This window comes from Silene latifolia, chromosome 11 (assembly GCF_048544455.1).
Source record: "Silene latifolia isolate original U9 population chromosome 11, ASM4854445v1, whole genome shotgun sequence".
Taxonomy (NCBI): domain Eukaryota; kingdom Viridiplantae; phylum Streptophyta; class Magnoliopsida; order Caryophyllales; family Caryophyllaceae; genus Silene; species Silene latifolia.
In genome coordinates, this window is record NC_133536.1 from 204,024,010 (window position 1) to 204,049,889 (window position 25,880).

The 25,880-nt window shown below is 35.8% G+C and overlaps 3 protein-coding genes across 4 annotated transcripts; 2 read left to right on the top strand and 1 right to left on the bottom strand.

Moving 5' to 3' along the window:
- The first annotated feature begins 12,932 nt into the window (after positions 1-12,932).
- On the top strand, positions 12,933-15,675 carry LOC141612387 (large ribosomal subunit protein eL33y). Its single transcript, XM_074431148.1, has 5 exons — positions 12,933-13,066; positions 13,186-13,221; positions 14,231-14,459; positions 14,551-14,593; positions 15,510-15,675. Exons 1-4 carry the CDS (start codon positions 13,035-13,037, stop codon positions 14,590-14,592), a joined length of 339 nt encoding a protein of 112 aa, XP_074287249.1. The 5' UTR covers positions 12,933-13,034; the 3' UTR covers position 14,593; positions 15,510-15,675.
- Positions 15,676-16,461: 786 nt separating this feature from the next.
- Positions 16,462-20,618, top strand: LOC141612385 (putative sugar phosphate/phosphate translocator At3g11320). The gene is made up of 4 exons (XM_074431147.1): positions 16,462-17,160; positions 18,287-18,390; positions 18,499-18,727; positions 20,063-20,618. Exons 1-4 carry the CDS (start codon positions 16,711-16,713, stop codon positions 20,207-20,209), a joined length of 930 nt encoding a protein of 309 aa, XP_074287248.1. The 5' UTR covers positions 16,462-16,710; the 3' UTR covers positions 20,210-20,618.
- A 726-nt stretch (positions 20,619-21,344) lies between these two features.
- LOC141612388 (LIM domain-containing protein WLIM2b-like) lies at positions 21,345-24,713 on the bottom strand. 2 transcript variants are annotated; one of them, XM_074431149.1, is made up of 6 exons: positions 24,440-24,713; positions 23,676-23,885; positions 22,508-22,607; positions 22,364-22,407; positions 22,175-22,264; positions 21,345-21,838 (listed from the first exon to the last, which is right to left on the bottom strand). In XM_074431149.1, exons 2-6 carry the CDS (start codon positions 23,808-23,810, stop codon positions 21,590-21,592), a joined length of 618 nt encoding a protein of 205 aa, XP_074287250.1. In that variant the 5' UTR covers positions 23,811-23,885; positions 24,440-24,713; the 3' UTR covers positions 21,345-21,589. The 2 variants fall into 2 exon arrangements, with proteins under 2 accessions (XP_074287250.1, XP_074287251.1); XM_074431150.1 differs by lacking the exon at positions 24,440-24,713 and adding an exon at positions 24,269-24,437 and having other exon boundaries at positions 23,676-24,164.
- Between the last annotated feature and the right edge of the window lie 1,167 nt (positions 24,714-25,880).

Below are 25,880 nucleotides of genomic sequence, written 5' to 3' on the forward strand. Positions count from 1 at the left end.
TTTATACTCTAACATGATCAATTTAGAATTCGTACTAAATTTGAATTGTCGAAACCTTTATGTCAACCTGTATGTATGAATGTGAGCATACCGTAAACTTTAAGCTCCCACGGAGTTAAGTTGTTCAACTTATAGAAAAAGGGTTTAATCTATCCAATTCAAAAAGAACCGAGAGTACAACTATATTGGAAAGATTGGTATTATTGAAAATTTGCATAAAGAATAATGAGATACAAGAGGTTTATTTATACTAAAACAAGAAATCTAACTTAAGAAAATATCAATATTCACATGATCGAGTTGTAGTTTTGCTAATGAAATACAATTATTCACAATAGGAACAGTAAAGATATTATAAGGAAAATCTATTAACAACAATACTAAGAAAGAATCTTTGAAACAGTTTAGGTAATATTTCCAATATGTTCCCACAAGACGCACGATTGGAGAGCAAGTGCAGTCTTGGACAAGATGAGTGACGCCAAGGTGTTAGTTAGAATAATGAGTTGTTTGGTAGCATTGTCAATGATGGTAAAATTTTGCCAGTAGATTTGGGTCCATAATGGGTTGCGCAACTCGCCAGGTGGGTAACCGAAACGGTGGTGATATAAATTTGATAATAGCTAAACGAGTTGTCGGTAGCTAGGTTTTGCTGGCCTAAGGGTTATGGCCAGGTTTTGTTGGTGGCTGAAAAAGGTGTAACCATAATTTTAGTGGTGATAGTTTTGTTTAAACTTTGGTGGTTAGAGTCGTCACCATAAAGATGGTAGTTGGTTTGACGCAATTTCCAAGGTGGTGATAGTGGAAGAAGGTTGTGGATATAGGCCGAACAACTCGGGTTTTAGATATAAACTGGTCAAAGTCGGGTTTTTAGTATAAGCATAACGAATTCGGGTTTTGGATAAAAGTCTAATTCGGGTTTTGGTGGGTGTTTTAACTTCCGGCCTAATGATTTATTCTGAGGTGTTACCCTCTTTCAAGAGCACAGGGCTCGGATACCATATTGGAAATGTAGGTTTGATAAATGAACCATTTAACCAAAACCTTATGGTTGAGGCTTAACTATTATATTTATATCACATTATGCCCCCTCACTCGAATGCCCGTTGGGTTTAAATAGTGGTTAATGCATATGCTCCCCTACCATGTGCTGAAATTTCACTTCTTGAAGTATTGGAGGCTGCCAGAATTTGAACTCGTAACTTTTGGTCACACTGTCGTAACACTCTCATACACCAAGGTGCCTTACCAAGGACCACCCCAGTGTATGAAGGTGCTACCATCTCGGTTGCCCGAGGTAGTAGATCAAATAAACAATAAAAGAACATTTATTTAATAGTTTAAGCTAAGACTTTACATCGTAGAGCAGCGTGGAAAGATATAATGTGACACCTCCATACTCCAAGTGTCTTACCAGGATCACTCAGGTATAAGAACATCACCATCTCGGTTTCCCGAGGCAATGATAATCAAATGACAATAACGAAACATAATTTAAATAGTAATAAAGTTTAAGTGATTACAATTCCAAAACCAAACTGATAAAAGTACAATACATGTTCTCCAAAACCAAATGTCTCAAACTACTAAAGTACGACAGCGGAAGACTCTAATCAGCTCGTGGTGACACATCCCAGCTAGCCCAATTGCCTCTAATCAAACCTGCTCACCATCCCCGAATGGATCACCACAGTTTTACAAAACAAAGACGGGGTCAGTACTAATTACACAACATAAATCACAATAAAACAAGTACCAAACAGCTCAATCGTCACATCCAATCCCAACTCCATAATCAATCTCCTCATAACTGACTACACACTAAAGTGTGTAGTTCTACCAGAGTACTCATCGCAACAAGTACTCCACACCGCCAGTGGGGGACCGCAGCCGTTCCCACCTAAGCCCCGCTCATCTCCATCGAGCGATAAACCCAAGTCCATTAATGTGCACATCCCTTCTGTGGCGGGTTCCACATAAGGTGAATCATGGGCGTGAAGCCACTCCCGCAAGTGACTCCACTTAGCCAGGGACGCACCCCGAAGAACACATACAGATAAACAATAATCATAACACCAAAATCAACAGCCGTCTGAATCAATCAACAATATACAATCACAACCGTCTGAATCAATCAACAATCACTAACTACAGCACAATCACCACACATATCATGAAACTAATACTGAGTAGGGAAAACCCTACCTCAAATGCAACACAAACAGCAGACGATCTAGCATATGTCTCAAAACTTTTATTCTACGAATCCTCCTCCTATTCACATAACCATACAATCACTACTAACATAAAAAATCATAAAAACCCTTAATTCCCAAAATTAAGGTTTAAACAAAGTCAACCAATTGCTATAAAAATGGTACGTGGATCTTACCCTTGACGCAAGGATCGCTATTCACTATGATGAAAAGAACAACGAAATCCGACCTCTCTAGCTCCGGGATTTGCCAATAATGCGAATGTGGAGAACAACGTAGTTTGCAATCTCTTTTTGAGTCTATTAGGTTTATAAAAGTGTTTAGGAAAGATAACGGCGTATTATATATACTAATTCACATTATTAACAAAACCCGTCAAAATATTACCCGATAACCAACTTACTCGATCGAGTAAGTAGCATACTCGATCGAGTGCCGCTTACTCGATCGAGTGCCAAGGCTACTCGATCGAGTACCCTACAGGCAGAACACTGTTTCGTAAATCAAAACACCCTTACTCGACAGAGTAAGACCCACTCGATAGAGTACCCAGAGACTCGTAAAACCGTAGTATTACATACAACATGAATAACTACAAAGACTACTAAGCATGAGTGACGGTGACATCTACTTTGGTAGTGTGATGACTCAACTCCCTTCCAAGCCCCGCAAGCATCAATACCAGCTATACCTGCTAAACCAACTGCTCACCATCCTCGAATTTCTCACCACAGTTTTAAAACACAACACGGGGTCAGTTACTGACAATCAAGATAAAACAAAGTATGATACAGATAAACAGTTGTTACACAATCCACCTCCAACTCCCAATCTCATCACGTAACTAACTACACACTAAAGTGTGTAGCCCCACCAGTGGGGGACCGCAGTCTTGCCCACCAAATCCCCGCTCATCAACGAGCAATATAACCATGTTCATTAATGTGCACATTCCCTCCTGTGGCGGGTTCCACAAAGGGCAAAACTAGGGTGTAAAGCCACTCCCGCAAGTGACTCCACTCAGCCGAGGACGCACCTCGCGAACATCACCAACAACCATCATAACACCAACACCAAACTCCAATCCAACAACAGCAAAGAATCACAATATCAATCGTACAAACAATTACCACATAATAATCTTAAATTAATTAAACAGTGAACCGAGTAGGGAAACCCTAACTTATCGCTAATCCATGAAAATGCATCCAACACTAGCCAGACAAGACTCTGAGGCCGATCCTTGAGACGCGGACCGAAGATGGCGATGACGACACCCCGACTCGGAGACTCCAAGCGTGAACCATTCCCCCTTCTTGGGTTAGTGTCTAGGCTAGGTGAGAGAGTATAGATAGGTGGTGATAGGTAGGAGAGAGATATATATTAGGGTTAGAAAGATAGGGAACCGTCGAAAATGAAATAAGGTTTACAAACTTGCGTTTTATAATAACGCGTCAACACCGGCGATACTCGGTCGAGTACTTTCATACTCGACCGAGTAATTCCTACTCGGTCGAGTGTTACCACTACTCGGCCGAGTAGCCCCTAGATACTAGGTCAGGTAAACAGATACATATGTCTTTTATCCTCTCTTATATCCCCTCCAACGGTCTTCTTTGATTAAACGGTCGGTCAAGGGGTCCTTAAACAAGGCGAGTATTACAGGCTCTCATACCATGATAGATGAACTATCTCAACCAAAAACTTAAGGTGGTGGTTGAGGCCCAATTATCTTTCAAACTAGACCTTACAGATTTAGTTATTTTGAGTTCGGGTAAAATACGAGTTGGGTTAATATCAAGCTTTTAAAATTCGACTTTTTTTTGGTGAAAACGTAAGCTTTTCATTCCAACCAATACGAACCAAACATTTTTACAACTGTAATATGGGCATCCCCATTTGAATTATCAACTTTTACAACTTACAATCATTTAAATCAAATTCCTAGCACATTCAAGTGTTAATGATACATCCAGGAAGTATTTGGTTGACTCGTGCATTATTCCTGGCCTGACAAATGAGGTATATTAATCCTGCAACACATGCTATTACTACTTGCCACTACAATCTCGATCTTCTTCTCATCCTCATACACCACTGCTAAGTCAGGGTCACTGGTATCCTAATCCGAAGCCAGTCTTGCATCAAATTTTTAGCACTATTGCTGTAAGTGCAATTTCAGTAAAGGTGAGCAATATCCTTTTCATTAGTACCACATATACAACAGCTCAGTGTTAGAATTAATCCGAATAGAGACCATAAACTTCATACTAAACTATTCGGTAAATACTAGATGCGGAAGCGTACCTGATTACATGACGAAAGATTGGGATGAACCGCCTGAAGGGACGGTCTTCGGATTAGGTCTTCTAGTAGACACACATACCGTTGGGATCTCTCTACTGATGGGATGCGGGGAGATTAGGTTATTGTGTGCTACCAGGGACCATAACCCAGGTGACTTATATATAGTCTCCTTAATCTAATGCGCCCATCATGCATTAGTAACCTAATGGGTATCTACACAATTAAGATATCCGGCCCATACTTTATAAGACGTAATTAATATGCCCGTATTATATTATCCAGATGGATCACTATATTGGGCTAAACTTAAACGATAGCAAACAAATACAATCTGTATAATAGTGTGTCCACATAAATAGTATTGGACCCAATAGTCTTACAATCTCCCACTTGGGTCAAATACAGATACTGCGTGACACCTGAAAAATTGTATTCATTTATAACCTTACGCGCTCAACAGTGCTATCAACATTCCAACCGTCTTATGCAATTCGGTCCATTAATCATACTAACATAGGATCAAAGCGGCCTTTGCTACAGTTTATCGTAACAGGACCCTCAATGGTCACGTATGCCAATATAACCAACGACATGAATCTAATATAGGTGCGTAGCATGGAAACAACATCCAAATGTGATCCAAAATATGTATATTTCCAACTGGTCCACCTTAGTGAGATCAACCAAAATAACACAGAGTGAAACCGTAAACCGAAAACCATATTTCTGCAGAACTTAATAACCGTAAACTTTAATGTGTCTAACATGACAAACTCCCACTTAAACTGAATTTCCTTAAAACTGAAACACCCATTTGAGCAATTAGCTCAAGAAAGACCGTGGGTGGTAATTCCTCAGTAAGCGGATCCGCAAAATGGAGTTTGTATCAACATGTATAATTGACACCTTTTCACTCTGAATTGTTTCTTAAACAAACATCACTTATATTGTTATTAGAAACTTTATAGTTGTACATTTGTCGCAAAATAACTTAAATGGTCTTTCAATGTTGTACTGGATTTGCAGCCTCATGACAAATGTTCATAACCAACTAGGAGTCGAAATACCAAATGATCTCAACCTGAATCGATCTCCTATAAATAATGTTTTGTTCCAAATATAAATGACCAACAATATATTTGGCTGCCCTTAGTGGATCCAAGATCCTAATCCGTATTGCCTTAATATCTGTTCAACAAACTTTAGAATGTACGCAATATCCAAACGCATACAAGCTAAATATATACCATAATACTTAAACACATTAAATATTTCCTAAGGCACATGAATTTAAGCATTAATGAATATTTCTGAATATTTTCCTTAGGGCATTTGAGACTAATTTGTCTCCTTTACTGAAAGGGTATTAACTAGAAATATTTACTTACTCCCACTGAATCTGGAGTACCTACAATCATCTACCCATTCATCTAAAACAAATAAGATGATAGCAAGGCAGATTTGTAATCTTTATGACAGAAAACCTTACTTGAGCTTTATTGGATGAATTTCCTTATTGCGGAAAATCTACTTTGACTCTATTGAATCAAAGTTCTAGTTACTGCACTGAATAGTTTCATCAATGTCACCATTGCAAAACAAACCTTTAACATTCATCCAATACAACCAAAAAACCGAATATGCCCAAAAGTCCTTATAGTCAATACCGACATGGTGATCCTGATTGTCACATTACCTTTTACACCCTTCTTGGTAACAAATGAATATTTGAAACCAATATATTTCACAACTTTAGGTAATGGAACAAAGTCCAAATATCATCATTCCTAAAATGACTTATTTTCTTTATGGCATTAATCCACTTATATGAGTCAGGACCTTTATTGGTTTGGCAAAAGTAGATTAAATCATCTTTACCATTCCATTATCTAACTCTTATTACAACTAGTTAGTCCGTCACTACATTGTTGTCCATTTTTATCTATATAGGAAAACAATGTAATTAATGTAGTTGTATACCTTATTATGTGGATCTTCTAATGAATTGGTTATTGAGATAGTTGAGTTTGTCCAACCAAATTGATCTTATAATCCTGTATAAGGAGACTTGAAACAATGTTTATTACCTTTTCTCCCACTCAAACTCAATATTCTCAATGAACCCCTTAATTTCCGTCTTAAATAGCTTTATTGTGGGATCATTACTTTATTACCCTTAAACCTTAAGTACTATTCAACAAAATAGTCATTGACTCTCCTTAAGTCCAACTATTAACCTTATGACTTTTAAACCTCAACCTTAATTAGTTGGACATACCGGATGTGTACATTATTTACACTATGATTAAATAGTCAATGGTATTGCTAGAAATTTATCCAGAGATAACTGCAATCTTAAGAACTAATAACTAAAGTAATATGGAAAAAGGTATGAATAATCACACTCCTTACCAGGCCTTAGGATCTTGTTTGCATACATACTACACCATCCATATTAATCCTCATATGGTGTAATAATATCAAATACAAGATCAAACTCCTCTAGAAATTCTTTAAAATAACCTTGACGTTGTGATCCTTAGTCATTTGCCAAAGTATTAACACTTAGACATAATTATTCCTTTACTGAGTAAAATAACTCAGTTAAATATCACTGAAAACGTCAAGAACTTAAAACTTCTCACAAATGAGATTTAGATATCCATGCCTAAATTCCGTCTACAAATTAACATAATAATATAAACCATTAATACTTAAGTATAAAATGGTTCACCTTTCCGTATATGTTAATAGTAAGACATCCGAAATCACTTCATATCTAATCTCTCTTTAGTTTGTCTTTATCCCCCTTAAATTTGAATATCCGAAGTAAAGGGGGCCAACAATTTCATTTTGACACAAAACTTTAATTTCCCTTTTAATGTGTCATACCGAAGAGAAATTGTAGTTTCTTAATTCTTCTTTATATCCACTGAATTTTAATGCAAGTTTACTTGAAAGAGATTCCAATCTAAACTATATAAAGTTATCAAAAATGATAGGTTCACCCTTATTTGAATTAGGAAAACACAAAATTAATTATTTCTCAATAGACAAGAAACCAAATTTGTCCATGCGAAAAGTAACCCTTTTCATCTAAAGGCGGTACCGAAAGTATTTTCCACATACAAATAAAAGAATAAGTCATTAATGATAACTAAATTAGTTGACTGTCTCAAACTCAGATGATGACTTGCCCCAAATAGATGAATCTTTCATCCTCACTTGGCTTGTCATATTTAGTTATACTTGCATCAACATACTTATGTGGGTGGAAAAACAAAATTTACCCACCAAACATGATTGGATATAAAAATTAACCTTAGACAAACCGAATGAGAAGTTAACCTTTACCGACACGCCAAGCGTTAAAACTGGTACTAGATTTTCCTTATGTGTCCAAACTCTTAACAAACTAACGACTAAAAAAGTCTAACCTTATGTTTGTTGTTATTTCTTTGAGTTTGACTTTTGCAGCTTCTTAATTAACTGAATTAACTGAAACAATGCCCTTAAATATTTTCCTAAATTCGAATAATCACTAAACTCATGCATTTTGAATGTACTACTTCTCAAAGTTACATACCTTAGTCCTTACGATAAGTACTTTTACCTTATGAGAAACAGAATTATACATTCTTAAACCAAGGTAAGATCACAGCAACCAAAGATAAAATTCACATTCTCTTACCATTCATTTAATAAATAGTTTTATCCGAATTGAGAATGTAACTGAAATGACAGATATAATAACCGTAAATGTCAAACTGAATGAACAAAACAACATCCTTATATTTTGAATAAATTCAAATAATTAAAGTGTCTTTCCGAAATTAATATTTAGTTATTAGACGTAAATATTAACTAGTTAAAGACATTACTCTTTAGTAATTGTAATCAAATATTGACGATAAACTCACGTCGAACACTAAGCCTTCCTTTGGGCCGACTCAATATTCACATGAAAATACCGAATAATCGTCACATATTCATTACCCAACGTGTATATGTAATTCGGCCAAATAATGGCCTTCCTTTGGGCCGACCATTATTCGCATGAATTACACACACTAGTCCAAAGAATGAATTTATTCAATTTAAAAGCTTTATGGGCATAATCCTTATGAGTGTCATAAAAATAACGACTCTCCCTTAACTTGATTTTCAGATTCAAATATTGACATCCCCATCAACACAAGACACCTAGCACAACATTAAGTTTAGTCTTTGGACATAAAATTAACTTGTAAGTGGTCATCTTGGTGTAGTGATCAAGTATTAACAATAAATTCCTGTCAAACATTAAGCCTTCCTTTGGGCCGACTTAATATTCACATGGAAACCTTACAATTGTTACATATTTACCACCACAAGCATGACTGAAATTCGGCCAAATAATAGCCTTCCTTTGGGCCGACCATTATCCGCATGAAACTCAATCACACACTGTAGTCATAATATTCTAAACCATTCAACTTACACAATAGAGGTTACTTTGGCAACTTATTGTGTCGATCAAACAACCTAAAATATTAGACCCGTTATTATAAATCCGATTGGCCAATTATTAAATCTGAAAATACAAGTCCTTAATTGACAAGTGACTTAACCTTTAGTGATATACAAAACTATATCAAAATAGTTCCTTAGTTATATAAGTCTTTAAAATTAATAGACCATACAAATATATATCCTTATTTTTCACTTGTCCAAACCCTGAACATTCCCTTATGAAATTATGGACAAATAATTATACCATATCCATAAACCAAACAAACTTCACATTATGAAACTCGTCAAATAAAATTATCCAAAAGCACCCCACAACGAGGAGTCCAAGAGCGAGTGTCATTCTGAATTACATAGAACTAAAACCCAAATGCACACAGATCATAAACCACTATTTTGAAACCGCATGCTTAATTCATGAGAAAAAGCTATAAGATCATTAACATACTAAACCAAAACTAAAATCCATAATTCAACATGACAAAGTCATGTTACCATAAAACCAAAACATAACCACAGACAGATCGGCCATATTCATGAGTATATCAGTATATGCCACTTACAGCATTATTTATCTTACCCCAGTAAAAATTCTATTGCACAAAATAAGGGTTTTGATATATATTATGGCCGAACTTATAAACCGACATGTAAATGTATGAAGATTCCATATTAATGAACATCACATGTCATATAATGCACCCATAAAATACTTAGCCTAAAGCCGCCAAACATGCAAAACATTAATTACATGACATGGATCAAAATATGACAGTCAATATATATTCAAAGGGTTACTTTATCCATTTTTATTCCAGGCGGCACAGTATAGATGTGTCTAAATTTCGTTTCTTAAACAATAGCGTTAAAACAAAACCCTTCATTACTTACTTTCTGCCATTGTATTCATGCCATAGTCACCAATTTACCATAATTGTCAAAACAACTTTCACACATGTTGAAGGAAGAGCATCACCAAATCTTAATTCAAACAACATGGATGATAAGCACTTATGAAGTGCATAAATAATATTGTACACAGCTTGATAACCGAAAAACACAACTAACAGACCGAAGAGCATTAAATCACAAAGAACACCGTATGATTTTAATCAGACCCAAATAATTTAATATGAAGGTGGCTCTGATACCACTTGTTAGAATTAATCCGAATAGAGACCATAAACTTCATACTAAATTATTCGGTAAATACTAGATGCGGAAGCGTACCTGATTACATGACGAAAGATTGGGATGAACCGCCTGAAGGGACGGTCTTCGGATTAGGTCTTCTAGTAGACACACATACCGTTGGGATCTCTCTACTGATGGGATGCGGGGAGATTAGGTTATTGTGTGCTACCAGGGACCATAACCCAGGTGACTTATATATAGTCTCCTTAATCTAATGCGCCCATCATGCATTAGTAACCTAATGAGTATCTACACAATTAAGATATCCGGCCCATACTTTATAAGACGTAATTAATATGCCCGTATTATATTATCCAGATGGATCACTATATTGGGCTAAACTTAAACGATAGCAAACAAATACAATCTGTATAATAGTGTGTCCACATAAATAGTATTGGACCCAATAGTCTTACACTCAGATCAAAGCATATCCCCAGTTGCTTCAGTCTGCATCTGGTTTGCAGTATCTCCAGAATAACAATCCACATATGAAAAGCATGCTTGGGCACCACACCAATGTAGAGTGCAATAAGTGGGATACAAATTATATATTTTAAAAAATATAAGGATTAATTGATAAAAATACTCTAAACTATGGCTATACCGCTTAAAATACTCTAAACTATTGTTTAACTACGAATATACCGAACAATAACACACCTTCATTTATAATACACTAGAGTAACCGGTGACCTGATAAACAGGTCACCTTTATTCTTAAAACCCTTTTCCTCTCTTTCTCGGTCATTTTTCAACCCTTCCCCTTTAAACTTCCCTTTTCAACACTTCCTCCTTTTTTCATTCATTTATGCTTGAAGCTTCCTCCATTAATTCATCACCTAACTGATGAACTCGCTTATCTTGGTCATCTCTTCTTATATTCTTCTTCTATTATTGGGCAAGACTATTGTTGAATCAATTCGTCACACAAGCTTCCTCCCACTAAATGCAAATATTATCCAAGAAATTATCAATTCAAACATTATAAGTTTCTCCCCTTTCACATGTTTATCTACTTCACCTTCAACCCAATCAGTTCCAATCTCAATTTCTCATTCTTCAATTTTTCCTCATAATTCTTCAACAAAATCTCCAGTTCAGCTAGCAGTGTATTTGGACTAATTTCCACATGTTTTTCCTCTACCAATTGGAAAAAATCCACAACTCTTTTGCTTTACCAAATAACATCAACAACAAAAATCATCAAAATCATCCTTTTACAGATCTGAGCATCTGACTATATATATACAACCAATAAAAAGAAGATAAATTGAATGACTGAACCTACCAGCCAAAGAGTTCACCCATAGAAGTTCTTTCCAACATGTTCTCCCTTCTTCGCCATCTTTATAATTGCACCGAGGTTATGGTAGCAAAATACGCCACTTTCACTATTAGAAAAACGTGAATTTGAATAAGATGAAGATGTCTGCTTCATTTGTGTTACAATTTGAAGGGAAAGTTGGGTGGTAATGGAGGAGAGAGAGATTTCAATTTTTTTTTTTTTTTTTTTACAGTGAAGCGTTGGAGGAGGAAGGAGATGAAATATAAGGGTGATAGAAGCGGGCCCTACCATAGAACCTACTACAAGAGGTTAAAAAAAAGTCAATTCTATTTAAAAAGAAGGTGTATCATTCTTGGGTATATTCGTAGTTAAACAATAGTTTAGAGTATTTTAAGCGGTACAGTCATAGTTCAGAGTATTTTTATCAATTAATCCAAAATATAATTATATTTTATTTCAAAATTCAAAGTATTGATTATTTTAATCATTTTATTTGCTTTAAATACAAATTTTCAATAAATATACCCGTGTACGTGGCATGTTCAAGTGTTGACCCTAAATGTGCGGGTTGCTCTCGGGTTCATGCCGCTTTCGGGCGCCTTTGATCGTGTTATTTTGAGACGGATTTCGATCGAGTCATCTCTTGACATGTCCAAGTACAACCGAGGGTACAAACTCATAGGGCTGAGCAAAACCGGATATCCGATCCGGATTTTAAAACCGGTTCGGATATCCGAATTTAAAATTATCATTTTTCCTGATCCACATCCGATCCGAATAATTCGGATATCCGAAAATACGAATCAAAAATTCGAGATCCGATTTGGAAACCGGATTCGATCCAGATTTAAATTTACATTAAAAATTACACCGGGGTTGGGGGTATTGGGCTATTGGCAGACTAAAACTAAAGGCAATTTCGGTCCATTTCGCATTTTGCAACCCACTAAAAAAGGTAACGTCTTCGATCGTATAAATTATAAGTCTTGATCGCATAAATTACAAGTCTCGATCACATAAATTAGAAGTCTTAATTTCAAAAATTACAAGTCTTTATTACAAATTTCAAAACTAGTCTAAAAACCGCATAAACTAAACATAAAGTTTTCTTTTTTTTATATATATATAATTTTTTAAAATTCGGATCGGATTCGGATATCCGGTTTTAAGAAAATCACAATCCACATCCGATCCAGTTTATTCGGAAAAAACCGGATTGGATATCCAATTAAAATGGTATCCATATATTCGGATTTTTTTATTCGGATTTCGGATCGGATTCGGAAAAAAAATCGGATCGGATATTTTTTGCTCAGCCCTACAAACTCATATAACATTGAGCCCTTTAACCCCAAACTCCAGCCCATCATAAAAAATTAACAGAAGGCAACCCAAAACCCCAATAAAGTTGGCAAAATATTGCCCATTTAATCATCTAGGGTTTATTAACAGCATCTTCTCTACAAAACCGCCTCCATTACTTCTCACTTCACAACCAAACTCGCAGCAGCAGAGCAAAAATGGTGAAGGGACGTCAAGGTGAACGTGTCAGGTATTCCTCTCAATCTGTTTCATCTCTGTATTTCTACATTTCTCTTAATCTTTTGATTAATTAAGATTAATTTGATTAATTACTTATATTTTCATTTTTAATTTATTCTTCTTTTGCAGACTCTATGTCAGAGGTTCAATCCTTGGTTACAAGAGGTAATATTACTTCAAATCGTACTTTTTACATGATTTTTTATCTGGGTTCTGTTTATTTTGATCTGGGTTAGATGTATCGAACAACTTTTATAGAATATGCCGTCGTTTATGTGTTAATCGAGAAAGAATTAATCTTTGATTGGTGGTTGAATCTTACTCCCTCCGTCGTAATCACTTGTTTACCTTTGATTAAAATTAAACAAATGATTCGGGTAGAGCAAGTATTTGAGAGTTAAATTAAACAAATGATTTGGGCCGAGCGAGTATTTGAGAGTTGAGACTGTTGTAGCTGAATTGGTTATTTAATGAAATCCGAGCGAGTATTTGAGAGTTAAATTAAACAAATTCACCAAACAACTGTAGTTTGAATTTGTGTTTCTACTAATGAAATCTGAAAGAATGGCTTTAATGTTGTGAATGTTCTTTTCTTTGTGGGATTAATCATAATAGAAGTTTTAGCATTTATAGCATTATACTGTGTTTGTGAGTCTGTAAGATTTGTGGAACTTTTTATGTAGAGAACTTAGAGACGATAAATAAGTTGGCGGGTGTGTATTAAACTTGCTCTAGATTAGTTTTTTTTTTCTTATGGATATATATCTCATTTGAGACCGTTGTAAGCTTACATGGTATGTCTTTCATTGAAAGATACGTATAGTGGCTAGCTTGTATGCTTAAGGCGGTCTTAAATTAGGACTTGCTCTTGTTTGGTATCTGTTGCTGATGTTTTCAAGGGAGCGAATATCCAAGTATCATCATGGTTCTATATAGCTGTAGGTGTTTGGTGAATTTTCGTTGGTACTAATGAAACCCGAGAAAATGTTCTTAGCTAACTGGGTTTTGTTTGGTTGGAGGGGCGGATCATTACAGTAGCATCAACATTTATAGCATCTCACTGTGTGTGTCAGTCTAAAGGACTATGAACTTTATATGTAGAATATTTGTAGACGAGAAATAAGTAAAGAGGGTGTGTGCATTGACTGACCTTGGTGATTTGTGTTGTTATCAGGTCAAAGTCGAACCAATACCCAAACACATCTTTGATCCAGATTGAGGGAGTGAACACTCAGGAAGAAGTTGCATGGTACCTAGGAAAGAAGATGGCCTACATTTACAAGGCTAAGACCAAGAAGAACGACTCTTACTACCGTTGCATCTGGGGAAAGGTCTGCAGGCCTCATGGTAACAGTGGTGTTGTTCGCGCCAAGTTCAAGTCCAACCTTCCTCCTAAGTCCATGGTAATTAATTTCTGTTCATTTTTGTTTTGTAGTTTTAGCCTTTGAGTCGGGTCTTTCACGGATATTGATATTTTGATTCACCGTGGTGCAGGGTGACAAGGTTAGAGTCTTCATGTACCCCAGCAACATTTAAGGTACTTTCAGCTTTTATTTCTTTTGCCCTAGCAGTATTTCCTGGATAGATAATGTGGTGCTGATGTACTCTGTTTAGCATAGTTAGATTGTTCAATTTCGTGTTTCCTCGTGTTTTAATATCTGAGTAGACAATGTTAAAGGTGTTTTAGTATTGGGATTAGATTGTACAGTTGTGCAGACATGCTTTTGAAAGCAAAAAAAATAAAATGTGAAAATTTGGATTGCATGCTTAAGAAATTTGGCTTGAAAGTCATTAAATACGGTGTTTCATACAAGTGTTTGCTTCACAGTCTCTTCATGGAGAAGTGTCGTATTGATAAGGTTTGGTTCCGTATTCTATACACGTATCCTTTAGGGTCTAGTTTGGATAAAATATTACTCCCTCTGTCCCGGTCATTTGTTGTCCTTTTCTATTTTTGGGTGTCTCAGTCATTTGTTGTCCTTTCTATTTTAGGATTGCATTTCATGAGTAATTTGATCCTTCACACTCAATTTGATCCACTTGTCATCTTATAATTGGTCATCTTTCCATTCCTTGGTCTTTGTGCCAAAAGCAAATGACAACAATTGACCGGGACGGAGGGAGTACTTGACTAGGTTAGGCGAAGGAGGAGCTTCTTATTTCAATTACACTTTGAGTTCCATTTTCACTCCGACTCCTTGACTGACCAAACAATAGAAATCAACCCCTCCTTCTGTCTGATTCTCCAATCTAAATAAAGAGTTGGTGTCATGTTCGGCATGTTTGCAATACACAGTTGAATAGTGAAAATCGTAGCTGTGCACCTCAACTTGAGCTTAGATAGTGCTTGCGTATTCTTTTTGTGCTGTCAATTTGTTTCCTGCGTTTGTTTGCCTGGTGTGTATGATCATAGTCCCTTTTCTTAACCCAACCACATCAACTTTGTCGTACAGGTGAACCCAGAGATCGTCTAAGGAGCCTGTTTCCCCGGACAATCAACAGCAAGTTTCCTTTTATTTATTAGGGATCGTATTTTTGTATGTGGAGACCGAAATTTCACTTAGGATGTGATCGAAGTTTGTTTGGTACTATGAATAGTTCTGCACTTGTTTTTCTTGATACTGCTGTGTTTGTCAAATCTTGTGTGGCTTTCTATGGAAGACAACTTACTGAGGCGTTTTCCTCTCGACAAAACTATGGATTTAACGACAGACGTTTCATAACTTCTTCTCACTTCAAATTTAAAGCCGATTATTTTCTTCATTTCTTAGTCCATTCACATTTTAAAGTGGTATTGCGTTTTTAAAGCGTAAATTGTCACTGCTGATGATCGACACTGGTATAGTGGTATGGCCGATTGGTTTCCCCTCAATTAGGTTGGGGCCGGTTAGCAATTGAACAAAAAGTATCAAATACTATTCAGGCCTTTTTCTCGTGTGAACTACTGTTCACTTGCGGTAATTTTCGACACAAATTTCATTTTGAGTCATTTGGAAATAACCTTTTGTTAACAAAGGGTAATGTTGCTTACTTTTGACCCCTTACCTTGCAGGTTGCATACTATCCTGTTTCACACTCCGTCAATCCCTATCATTTTTATACTCCCTTTAAAGCTCCAGTTTAACAAAGATCGTGGTAAACAAATAGTTGGAACGAAATTAATACAAAAAGACACAGAAACACCTTGAAAATGTGAATAATCTACCAATTTACAAGTTCTTATACGAAAATGTAAATAACTGAGACACCCAAATTTAAAAATTCGAATAATCAATCACCAATTTACAAGTTCTTAAACGAAAATATAAATAACCGAGACACCCAAATAATGAAAACGTAAATAAATGATCCAAAAATGGACCAACTTTTTACCGCCTTTTTCTTCCAAAATTGTGTCATGCAGTCAGAAAAAAATTACGTCGATTGTTGTCGGTCGTCCCTTTGTCCTTCCTCTTCTTCACCAATCATTTTCCGCCATTTTTCTTTTCTCTTCATTTCCTCTAAGCTTCCTTCATCTTTTTCCGTGCCACTATTTAATTCAATCATTCATTCCTCCATGATTACAACATACCCAGATCTCCAACAATTCCAATAATCCCCAAAATTCCCCCAATTCCCAAAATTAGGGTTCATCATTCATCCCCTTAATAAAAAATGGAAAAAATCAAAACCCCAACAAAATTCTTCACAATAGGGTTAGTAACAGCATGGTATTCATCAAACATTGGAGTATTATTACTAAACAAATATTTATTAAGCAATTACGGATTCAAATACCCAATTTTTTTAACAATGTGTCATATGACTGCATGTTCTTTACTTAGTTACGTAGCAATTGCATGGATGAAAATGGTTCCCATGCAAACTATAAGATCTAGGGTTCAATTCTTTAAGATCTCTGCTCTTAGCTTGATTTTTTGTGCTTCTGTTGTTAGTGGAAATATCTCGCTCAAATATCTTCCTGTTTCTTTTAATCAAGCTATTGGTGCTACCACGCCGTTTTTTACCGCAGTTTTCGCGTATATTATGACTTTTAAGAGGGAGGCTTGGCTTACTTATTTTACCCTTGTTCCTGTTGTTACTGGTGTTGTTATTGCTAGTGGGGTAATGCTCATTTTCTTGATTTTTATGTTTTTGCATTTTTTTTTTGTTGCTTTATGTTGTGTTGTGTTGAATTGAGATTACTCCCTCCGTCTCAATCATTTGTTTACCTTTTTAATTATCTGTGAGGAGTATTTTAATCGAAGTTAAACAAATGATTGGGACGTAAGGAGTATGGTTTTGTATTTTTGTTGTTGTTGTGGATGTGGGTTTTTGGTATGATTGGGAATTGGGAATTGGGAATTGGGAATTGGGAATTGTGGGTGTAGAATGATTGAGGCTTTGGGTGTTATACTGATTTTTAGGTTGGATTGTATAGAAGGGCAGAAATTGTCGTGTTAAATCGTAAAATGTGGCTGGGAAAGACAGGTTTTAGGTTGTTGTGGGATTTCTCAGAGGTAGGTGGAATTGATTAACATGTGGTGCAGTGGAGATTGGATAAATGTGGGTGTCAGAAGATTGATGCTTTGGATGGTTATGCTGATTTCTGAGGTTATGTATGAAAGTAAACTAACTTTGCGAATTGAGATTGGAGATTGTATTGAAGGGTGGAAACTGTCGTGTTGAATCGTGAAATGTGACTTCGAAAGACTGGTTTTAGGTTGCTGAGTTAGTTCTCAAGGATACACGTAAATTGGCATTTGTTGGAGAGATGAGATTGGATAAATGGTTAAGAAACTGTGCAGGTTAATGACTGGCAGTCTTTTGTGTCTGGCAATGAGAGTTGCAAGTATCAATCGTCATAATTTGGTATCTGCCAAATGCTGAGGTGATGAGGTATTCGCGATATGGTAGCTGAGCCAAGCTATTTGCGAGGCTTTCAGCCTGTCATGACACTGATTTCAATTTGGTACCTTGTCACGAGTTTTTATTGCTAGGCTCGCCTCAAGAGCTAACTCTTTTAGTTTAGACCCTTAAAATCAGTAATTGCTTTTGGTAAAGCTTGAAGTATGGAATTCACTTCGTTGGTGAATCAGCTGAAATGTTTGTATCAGTGGCGTGAAACTATGAGTTGATGAAACTTGAAATTTTCAGGATTTTATTGCAGTGGTTTTTTATGCAAGGTTTTTCGTGAATGTTTACTAGTTGGAGACATTAATTTAGCTTCTTTGCCATGTTTTTACTGTAGGGTGAACCCAGCTTCCATCTTTTCGGATTTATTATGTGTGTCGGTGCCACGGCAGCTAGGGCTCTTAAATCAGTGGTTCAGGGTATTTTGCTGTCTTCTGAAGGGTAATGAAAATTTCCGTTATCGTTTTTTATATTTTATTCCATCTGATGTAAGATAAATGCGCCAATTTTTCATTCAGCTTTAGTAATTGGGGCCTGAAATTTGCGCAGGGAGAAGTTGAATTCCATGAATCTTCTGCTTTACATGGCGCCAATTGCTGTTGTTTTTCTTCTCCCTGCTACTCTTTTCATGGAAGAAAATGTGGTTGGTATAACCATAGCACTTGCCAGGGATGACATAAAGATTGTGTGGTATCTGATTTTTAATTCCGCACTGGCCTACTTCGTGAATCTGACCAACTTTCTGGTTACCAAACACACTAGTGCATTGACCCTCCAGGTAAATGAAATAACATGTAGTGCTGTTTTTGTTTGAGATTGTTGCTTGGAAATAACACCCTTGTGGTGGGACCCTTCCCCGGACCCTGCCTAGCGGGGACGCCATCGTGCACCGGGCTGCCCTTTTTTTTGTTGCTTGGAAATTACATTTTAAGTTATTAGTAGGATGCACTGATGCAGTGGGTTGAATTTTTGTCTCATTTTATTCCATGATGTTGCCTGCCTAACTGCAATCTTCTTTTGTACTTTATCCTAACCGTGTACTTTACGAACATATCCTCTCTCACTCATGTTTAGTGACCATAATCGCTAGATGTGGTCGAAAAAAATAAAAAACGTACGTTTTGGTTCACGAATGTTGAATGACTAGTCAAGTTGCTGTTGTAGTGCTTTACTCACAAGATAGAACAAGAGTTTGGTTTTGGACCTAACTTTGTGTATCATGGATATTGTCTTAATTGCTGATTTTGAAACTGTAGTTCGAAAAACATTCATGTGGCATCTGTCTGACTTTTTTGTCAATTTGATTTTCTAAATCATTTTGCTTGCTCCAATCTGCACTCATTTGACATACCAAATTGGATTTGCGGCTACCGTTTGAATTTTTTGTGAATGGAAGATTTTAATCACCCTTGTAACTTAATACATTCGCTTCATGATGCTTGTAAAATGCTTGTAGTCTTTCATTGACCAATTTAATCAACCTTCCTTAAGCATAATCTGCCCTTTTACTAAAAGATGGGTGGTTGTCAATCTGCTACAGCAGTGTATTTAGACATTTGGTAGAGTACCTATTTAAACTTAAGGAGTAACGTTTTCCGTTGGAGGTTTGAGCTTGACAATTCATATACTGCTTCAGATATGCATGGCAATTCTCATCAGATCATCTGTCGAAATCCAAAATTTCCTCGCCTGAAACCTTTCCATAATATTTTCTGTATAATAAATTCCTACCTCGACGGAGAATGTAAATCCGAAACCTGATGCAGACCTCAATTTGACCCGATTGTTTCTCCTTTAAGACTATTTTTGCACCCAACAGAACTTATGAAACTCCAGAAATTTTTATACCGAGTATTTGTCAGTTCTGGAAGGTTTCGGGTATAAAACGATTTGGTAATAAATTTGGTTTGTATTTTTTTTTATCAAGGGTTCGAGTTGTTTTGAACATTTATTTGGATTGAAATGTTTTCCTGTGGTGTCAAATTTGGTCTCAGTATCAGACTTATTGCCATCTGTAGCATCAGATCCATCTGTCAATGTTTAACTCTTTAACATCAACGGTATTTTTCCCTACTTGTGTATGTAACACCATCTTATTGTGTGCCTATCCCAGGTGCTTGGAAATGCGAAGGGTGCGGTTGCAGTCGTTATCTCAATTTTGATCTTCAAAAACCCAGTCTCAGTTACTGGAATGCTTGGTTATACGCTCACAGTATTTGGAGTCATCCTCTACAGTGAAGCCAAGAAGAGAACCAAATGAGACGACTGGAGGGAAGCTCTACGAAGCAGATTTTCTTTTACATCAGCAACCTGTGAGGAAGAGCATCGCCTTGAATGGACCAAAGGGTTGACAATGCCCTTGAAATTGGTGCCACATTTCTCCGGATTCTTCTTCTGATTCTCCCTCTAAAACGTTGTGGATGGGTTTTTGGATGCACCGGCAATACCAATGTTAAATTGTAGACAATGTAGCGATATTTTAAGAAAAACAATAGTTAACTGTCTCTAAATTCTTCTTAGATTCGGCTATTAGGGGAAATATTTGTATTCTTTGCTGCATAAAGGTTGTAGATTTATTCAATTTTTCCTTTCAAACAGTTAAAAAATGAGTAGTTATTGACATTAATCAGTCAGTAAATGATTTTGTTATTTTTGCTAGTATTGAAAAATCAGGTCAATTCAGGTGAGCCCAATCTAATTTTAACATGAAACGAGATTTGGGATGGAGTCGCAAGTTTGCAAAAATTAATGAGACGGTTTTGCCTTCATTCTGATTAAATTCTGATACGAAAGTTGCGCGGAAGCGGTTTAAAGAATAACGAACAATAATTAAAAAGGATATTTGCTTCAAAATCCTGTCAAGATCTTGAAACAATGGGATATTTGCGCGATCTAGACCTATAGATCGAACAATGGTGACCGATGTAGCAAGCGCGTGCTAGTCGATCTAGTTTAAGCCTGAAAACGCGTCAGACAGAAACCGTTTTGGAACGAAACGCGTCGATCCTATGTTTACAGAACTTGCAAACACTAAAGCAACAGCTTTAATTTTAATTCAATATCATAATCTCTCCTATAAACAATACATTAGATCTCCTTATATAGGAGTTAGAAACCAACCTAGCTAACCTAAAACACAATCTGAAACTTACCTAAAACCGTCTTGCCTTATTCTGTTAACTAGGAAATAAAATAAACTAATAATAATCTAATTAGGAAATAAACTAGTCCTAATAATTTATGGAAAACCTTTATTTTGTATCAAATTCTCATCTGGGAAGCTAGTCATGGATTTGCCTTTTGCTTACCATCCCTAGCAGGCATATTCCCGGTATTGTTGCCGAGTAGACGAGTATACAATACTCGAATATAAAAATAAAGCGAAATGGAAAAGGTTTGGAAAACTCGTAAAAGATAAAATAAAGTTGCTAAAATAAAGTTGCTCACTTCCGTGCAAAACGTGATGCTTCGATCCCTCATCACATCTAATTAAGAATTTGCAATACATAAAGAAGCGAAAACCAGAGTACACATGATATTACAACAAAACCAGAAGCGTGTTTTTCCCCCCTCTGTTAACAAGGCTCGCTCAGTGAAAGGTTAATGCTCTCAGAATAATCCGACATGATAAAATAGAAGCTCAGGCTTCTGAAGCAGGAGTTGCAGCTACAGCTACTGCAATAGCTTCAGTAATAGGGGAAGCATTTCGCCTCATGGAAGCAGATTTTGAAATGTGAGCGTAACTGCCTTTCTCCCTGAAAAGCTGAGAGAAATGATGTTTGCAGTAGAGGACTCCATTCAGAGCTGCGTAGTTTGAAGGTGAGAGCGAGCAGCCACCGTGGGAGCATTTAAAGCACGACTTATGATAGAACTGGTTTTCGACTGTGACCTGTGGCATTTAGAAAAGAATTAGAAGATCACAGTTAACTACAAGTAGACATGGCAAACTGGTTATTCGGGTCAATATCAGATAATCAAAATTCAAATCAACTACCTTTTGGATCGGGTCAATTAGGATTTTAAGTCATTTTTCGGATTAATTTTGTTTGGGTCTAATTCGGATCATGTCAATTTTAACAGGTCTAACATCAAGCCATGAACAATACGAGGAAAAAAAAAGTCATGTTCAAGTTGCTCCCTTCCTCTTTATTTTCAATGGGTTGACTAACCTACGAGCATAAGAAGCTGTAACTTGAAAAGTTGTAAGTACCGATTGTGTATATACCTTCTCGATGGGATAGACAGTTTTGGAACAAGTTAAGCATTTTTCTTGTGTCCCAGAAAACATGCGAGCAACTTTGCTTGATGATCTTGTCTGTGAGCAAAATTTTGTGTATTACACACTAATAAATAAGGCAGATATCTAAACAAGGAAGCAAGAGAGTGAAATGGTGAACTATTGATAAAAAATTACCAGCTCGGGCTTCGAGTCTGGTGAATTTTCAGCTGCTCTTGTAGCTGTTGAAAACAATATATAATCTATTAGATGGTCGGACATAAAAAATTAAAAACAAGCCGAAATCAAGTCTAAGGATGAGAATTGTGAAAGGGTAAATACGAGAGTGGAAGTTCTTGTTGAAGTTTCCTGATTCTTTAAACAATTGTTCAAAATGAGGCTTGCAGTACAGAACGCCATCCATGGATTTAAAACTGTGCAGCTGCAAACAACATGCGAGATATATTAGCCAGCATTCTTCATGCCTGAATCAAACAACACTACACTACGTGAAGTACAACACCCGCGCCCTGCAAGACTCAGTTTCATTGCATCAGTGTTCAAAATCAAAAATTTCTGTGTTTTTCATCGTAGGATAATGAAGATGTCTAATCAGGGTTCTCATGATGCGAAAACAGCTCCAAATATTGTCAAAAGAACATTTAAATTTCACAACTTAAACTATCATCCACTTTGCAAAACTAATATGGTTTATAGATATGTATGGCGTTCTTGATCCCCACGCTCCAGTTTGAGGGGGGATAATAGGCCGAGTCAGGCCCATATGTATTAGGGTTTATGATGGGTTATATCCCGTCACATTTATGTACTTAAACTGATCGAATGAATGAGAAAACATACGATTACCATTTCACATATACAACACAATTTATCAGTATAACACCCTTTCAAAATTGTATTAGGCCAATTTAACAGTATTTTGAATTCAGCCATAATCTTCATCGAATCAAATAAATGTTATAAATAAAAAATCCACCCAAACAATACAGCAATGCAGAATGAACCAGTCAAAATGTAAGCATGATGTTTCTACCAAGTACCAACAACAAATTTTATTACTTCCATTAGTAACTTGACCAACTTTTATCCATTTCATCCAAAGATTCGGAATGTAGAGTATGATGGTAAAAAGTAAAACGACTCATTAAACTGTCACAAATTCTCACTTTAGACAGACACTACTATTACCGCTTCTTATACATTGTAACAGCAATGGTCAACACAATTTTCTTGACCTCATTGACTTTTCAACACCTGTGAAATGTTGCATACATCCGACCCCTCTATCTAAATAGTGGAGTGTTTGACCCGTTTTAGCTATAAAACGGATATCTGTCTTAAGGGAGACTAACTGATCGAACCGTGTTAAGGATTGACCATTCCAATTACATTAACACTTTACAAAAAACATCTCTTGGAGATAAACTCAGCTGCAACATAATTTGAAAAACGTATACAATCAAATGGAACGGAGAAATGAAGGGGAAACCTGAAGGTGGCTTTTGCAGTGATTGCATTTGAAGCAAGACTTATGATAAGAAACACCATCTGCAGATACTTGATCCATTACATACACAGTCTTATCACATGCCTTGCATTTCTGCTGAGTTCCTATAAATGACATTCTTTTTTCCTTCCTTCTTAATCAATTAGATCTAAACTTCCAGTCTCACCACAGAAAAGCACTTCAAGCAGCAATCTGAAACAAAATCAAAGATGGGTCAGTAAAAAACTGTAAAATAATCAAAATGATCACACATTTCAACTAGAGTTTCAATCTTTTCCATGCAATGAGGTTGAACACTTGAACATCATCAAAATGGCCTGACAATCATTGAAAGTTTCAATCTTTTTTGTGAAATGAGGTCAAAATTTCAGAAACTTTCAATCTTACTGATGAAATGAGGTCAAAAATCATTGAAAGTTTCAATCTTTTTATGAAATTAAGTTGAAAATCATCAAAATAGCATAAAAATTACTGAAAGTTTCAATCTTTTTGATGAAATGAGGTCAAAAATCATTGAAAGTTTCAATCTTTTTATGAAATTAAGTTGAAAATCATCAAAATAGCATGAAAATTACTGAAAGTTTCAAACTTTTTCATGAAATGAGGTTGAAATACATCACAATTGCATGAAAAACACAGAAAGTTTCAATCTTTTTGATGAAATGAGATTAAAAATGATCAACAAAGAATGAAAATCATCAAAAGATTGAATATTTTCATGTGGGTTGATCCAAATCAATGCATACCTTGATTAAAATGGAAAATAAGATAGATAAGAAAGATGATTATGAAGAAAAAGTGAAGGAATGAAAGAGAGAAGGGATGAAAAATGAGGGTCCACAGTTGTGATTAAGTGAGAGTTTAATTGGTTGGTGGTCGGGTTTTTTAACATTAAATTAAACAAATAGTAAATGTGATGGTAGACTTCTTCTTGTTGTAGTTATTCTTTGAACAAGTTTGCACTTTTGTTTATCCTTTCAGAGTTTCAGGGGAATTATTTATGGAATTGGTCCACTTTCCCCTCCATGGAGCGTGTGATTACCAGCCTAAATTCTTTTTAGCATTGGAATTCGAAAATGCCGATTAGACGGTTTTACGTTAAATTAGTGTAGAATTACCTTACGAGTATATTTAGTTTGAATATTTTTTCATACACAAATTCTCATTGAAGACATTTACATATCCGTCGCGAGCAACTCAGAATCTGATACCACTTTACCTCACAACGATACTCCACTTTTTCTCTCTCTACAACACTATTCATGTGGTCCCCTTTCTCCACTAACCCATTTTGTTACCATTTTATCTCACAAAATATCCGCCACAAATGGTAACCCGTCACAAGGGAGACCAATTGTTTTTCATAACTTCTTTTATTAACATGCCTGAATTAATGGGAGATATCTTATCTTTATTAATTCAGAAGACAATACTCAATCCAGGACGTGCCACGTCATTAATCCAGGTTTTTTTTTTTTGGGAAATACATGTTATGGTGGGGCCGTTAGTGTCAAGAATTTATTTATTTCTTCGAAATTATCTGGCTATACAAACATGCGACAAATTCCGTCTTAGAACAAATACTATGAAATAATACTATGAAATAATTTTATACATTCCGAATAAATAAAATTAATGGCATATAAGCGGAATGAATTACAAATCGGAATAAATGAAACTAATTAAAAATAAATGAATTACATAATTTTAAAAAAAGAAAATAATAATAAAATTACATAATTACGAGAAGGAATTACATTTAGTTACGGGATTGAATTACATATAATGCGAATAAATTACATGCATAATTTTTAAAAACTAGATAGTACGATATATTTAAAAAAAAAATCCTTTGTTATTTCCTCTTAAACCATTGCATATGAACACGTATTTGTAACAAGTTCAAACATTAATTATGTAGATCGCTCATCTAGACAAACTAGATAAGTACAATAGAAATGCAAAAAAAAAAAAAAAACACATCCAAAAACATTAATACCGGCCCAAATACATACCCGTGCAATTTTGCACGGGTTTAAAACTAGTATGTCTTTAATTGATTGTGTTTACTCTAATTTAGTGTAAACTGCTTTGTACGAAGTATATGCTTAATTATGTACGGAGTAATTTTCTTATTGTCAGTCTGTCATCGTCTTCTTCAAAAATGTTATTCTTGAATTGAATGTC

What these genes read in the sequence shown, in the direction of transcription:
- LOC141612387 (XM_074431148.1), top strand. Translation starts at nt 13,035, where the DNA reads ATGGTGAAGGGACGTCAAGGTGAACGTGTCAG. An exon ending in TCAATCCTTGGTTACAAGAG is followed by an intron (nt 13,222 to 14,230) that starts GTAATATTACTT and finishes TGTTGTTATCAG; the next exon opens with GTCAAAGTCGAACCAATACC. An exon ending in ACCTTCCTCCTAAGTCCATG is followed by an intron (nt 14,460 to 14,550) that starts GTAATTAATTTC and finishes ACCGTGGTGCAG; the next exon opens with GGTGACAAGGTTAGAGTCTT.
- LOC141612385 (XM_074431147.1), top strand. Translation starts at nt 16,711, where the DNA reads ATGGAAAAAATCAAAACCCCAACAAAATTCTTCACAATAGGGTTAGTA. An exon ending in GTGTTGTTATTGCTAGTGGG is followed by an intron (nt 17,161 to 18,286) that starts GTAATGCTCATT and finishes TTTTTACTGTAG; the next exon opens with GGTGAACCCAGCTTCCATCT. An exon ending in ATTTTGCTGTCTTCTGAAGG is followed by an intron (nt 18,391 to 18,498) that starts GTAATGAAAATT and finishes AAATTTGCGCAG; the next exon opens with GGAGAAGTTGAATTCCATGA.
- LOC141612388 (XM_074431149.1), bottom strand. Translation starts at nt 23,810, where the DNA reads ATGTCATTTATAGGAACTCAGCAGAAATGCAAGGCATGTGATAAGACT. An exon ending in CAACAAGAACTTCCACTCTC is followed by an intron (nt 22,408 to 22,507) that starts GTATTTACCCTT and finishes TGTTTTCAACAG; the next exon opens with CTACAAGAGCAGCTGAAAAT. An exon ending in CTGTCTATCCCATCGAGAAG is followed by an intron (nt 21,839 to 22,174) that starts GTATATACACAA and finishes TAAATGCCACAG; the next exon opens with GTCACAGTCGAAAACCAGTT.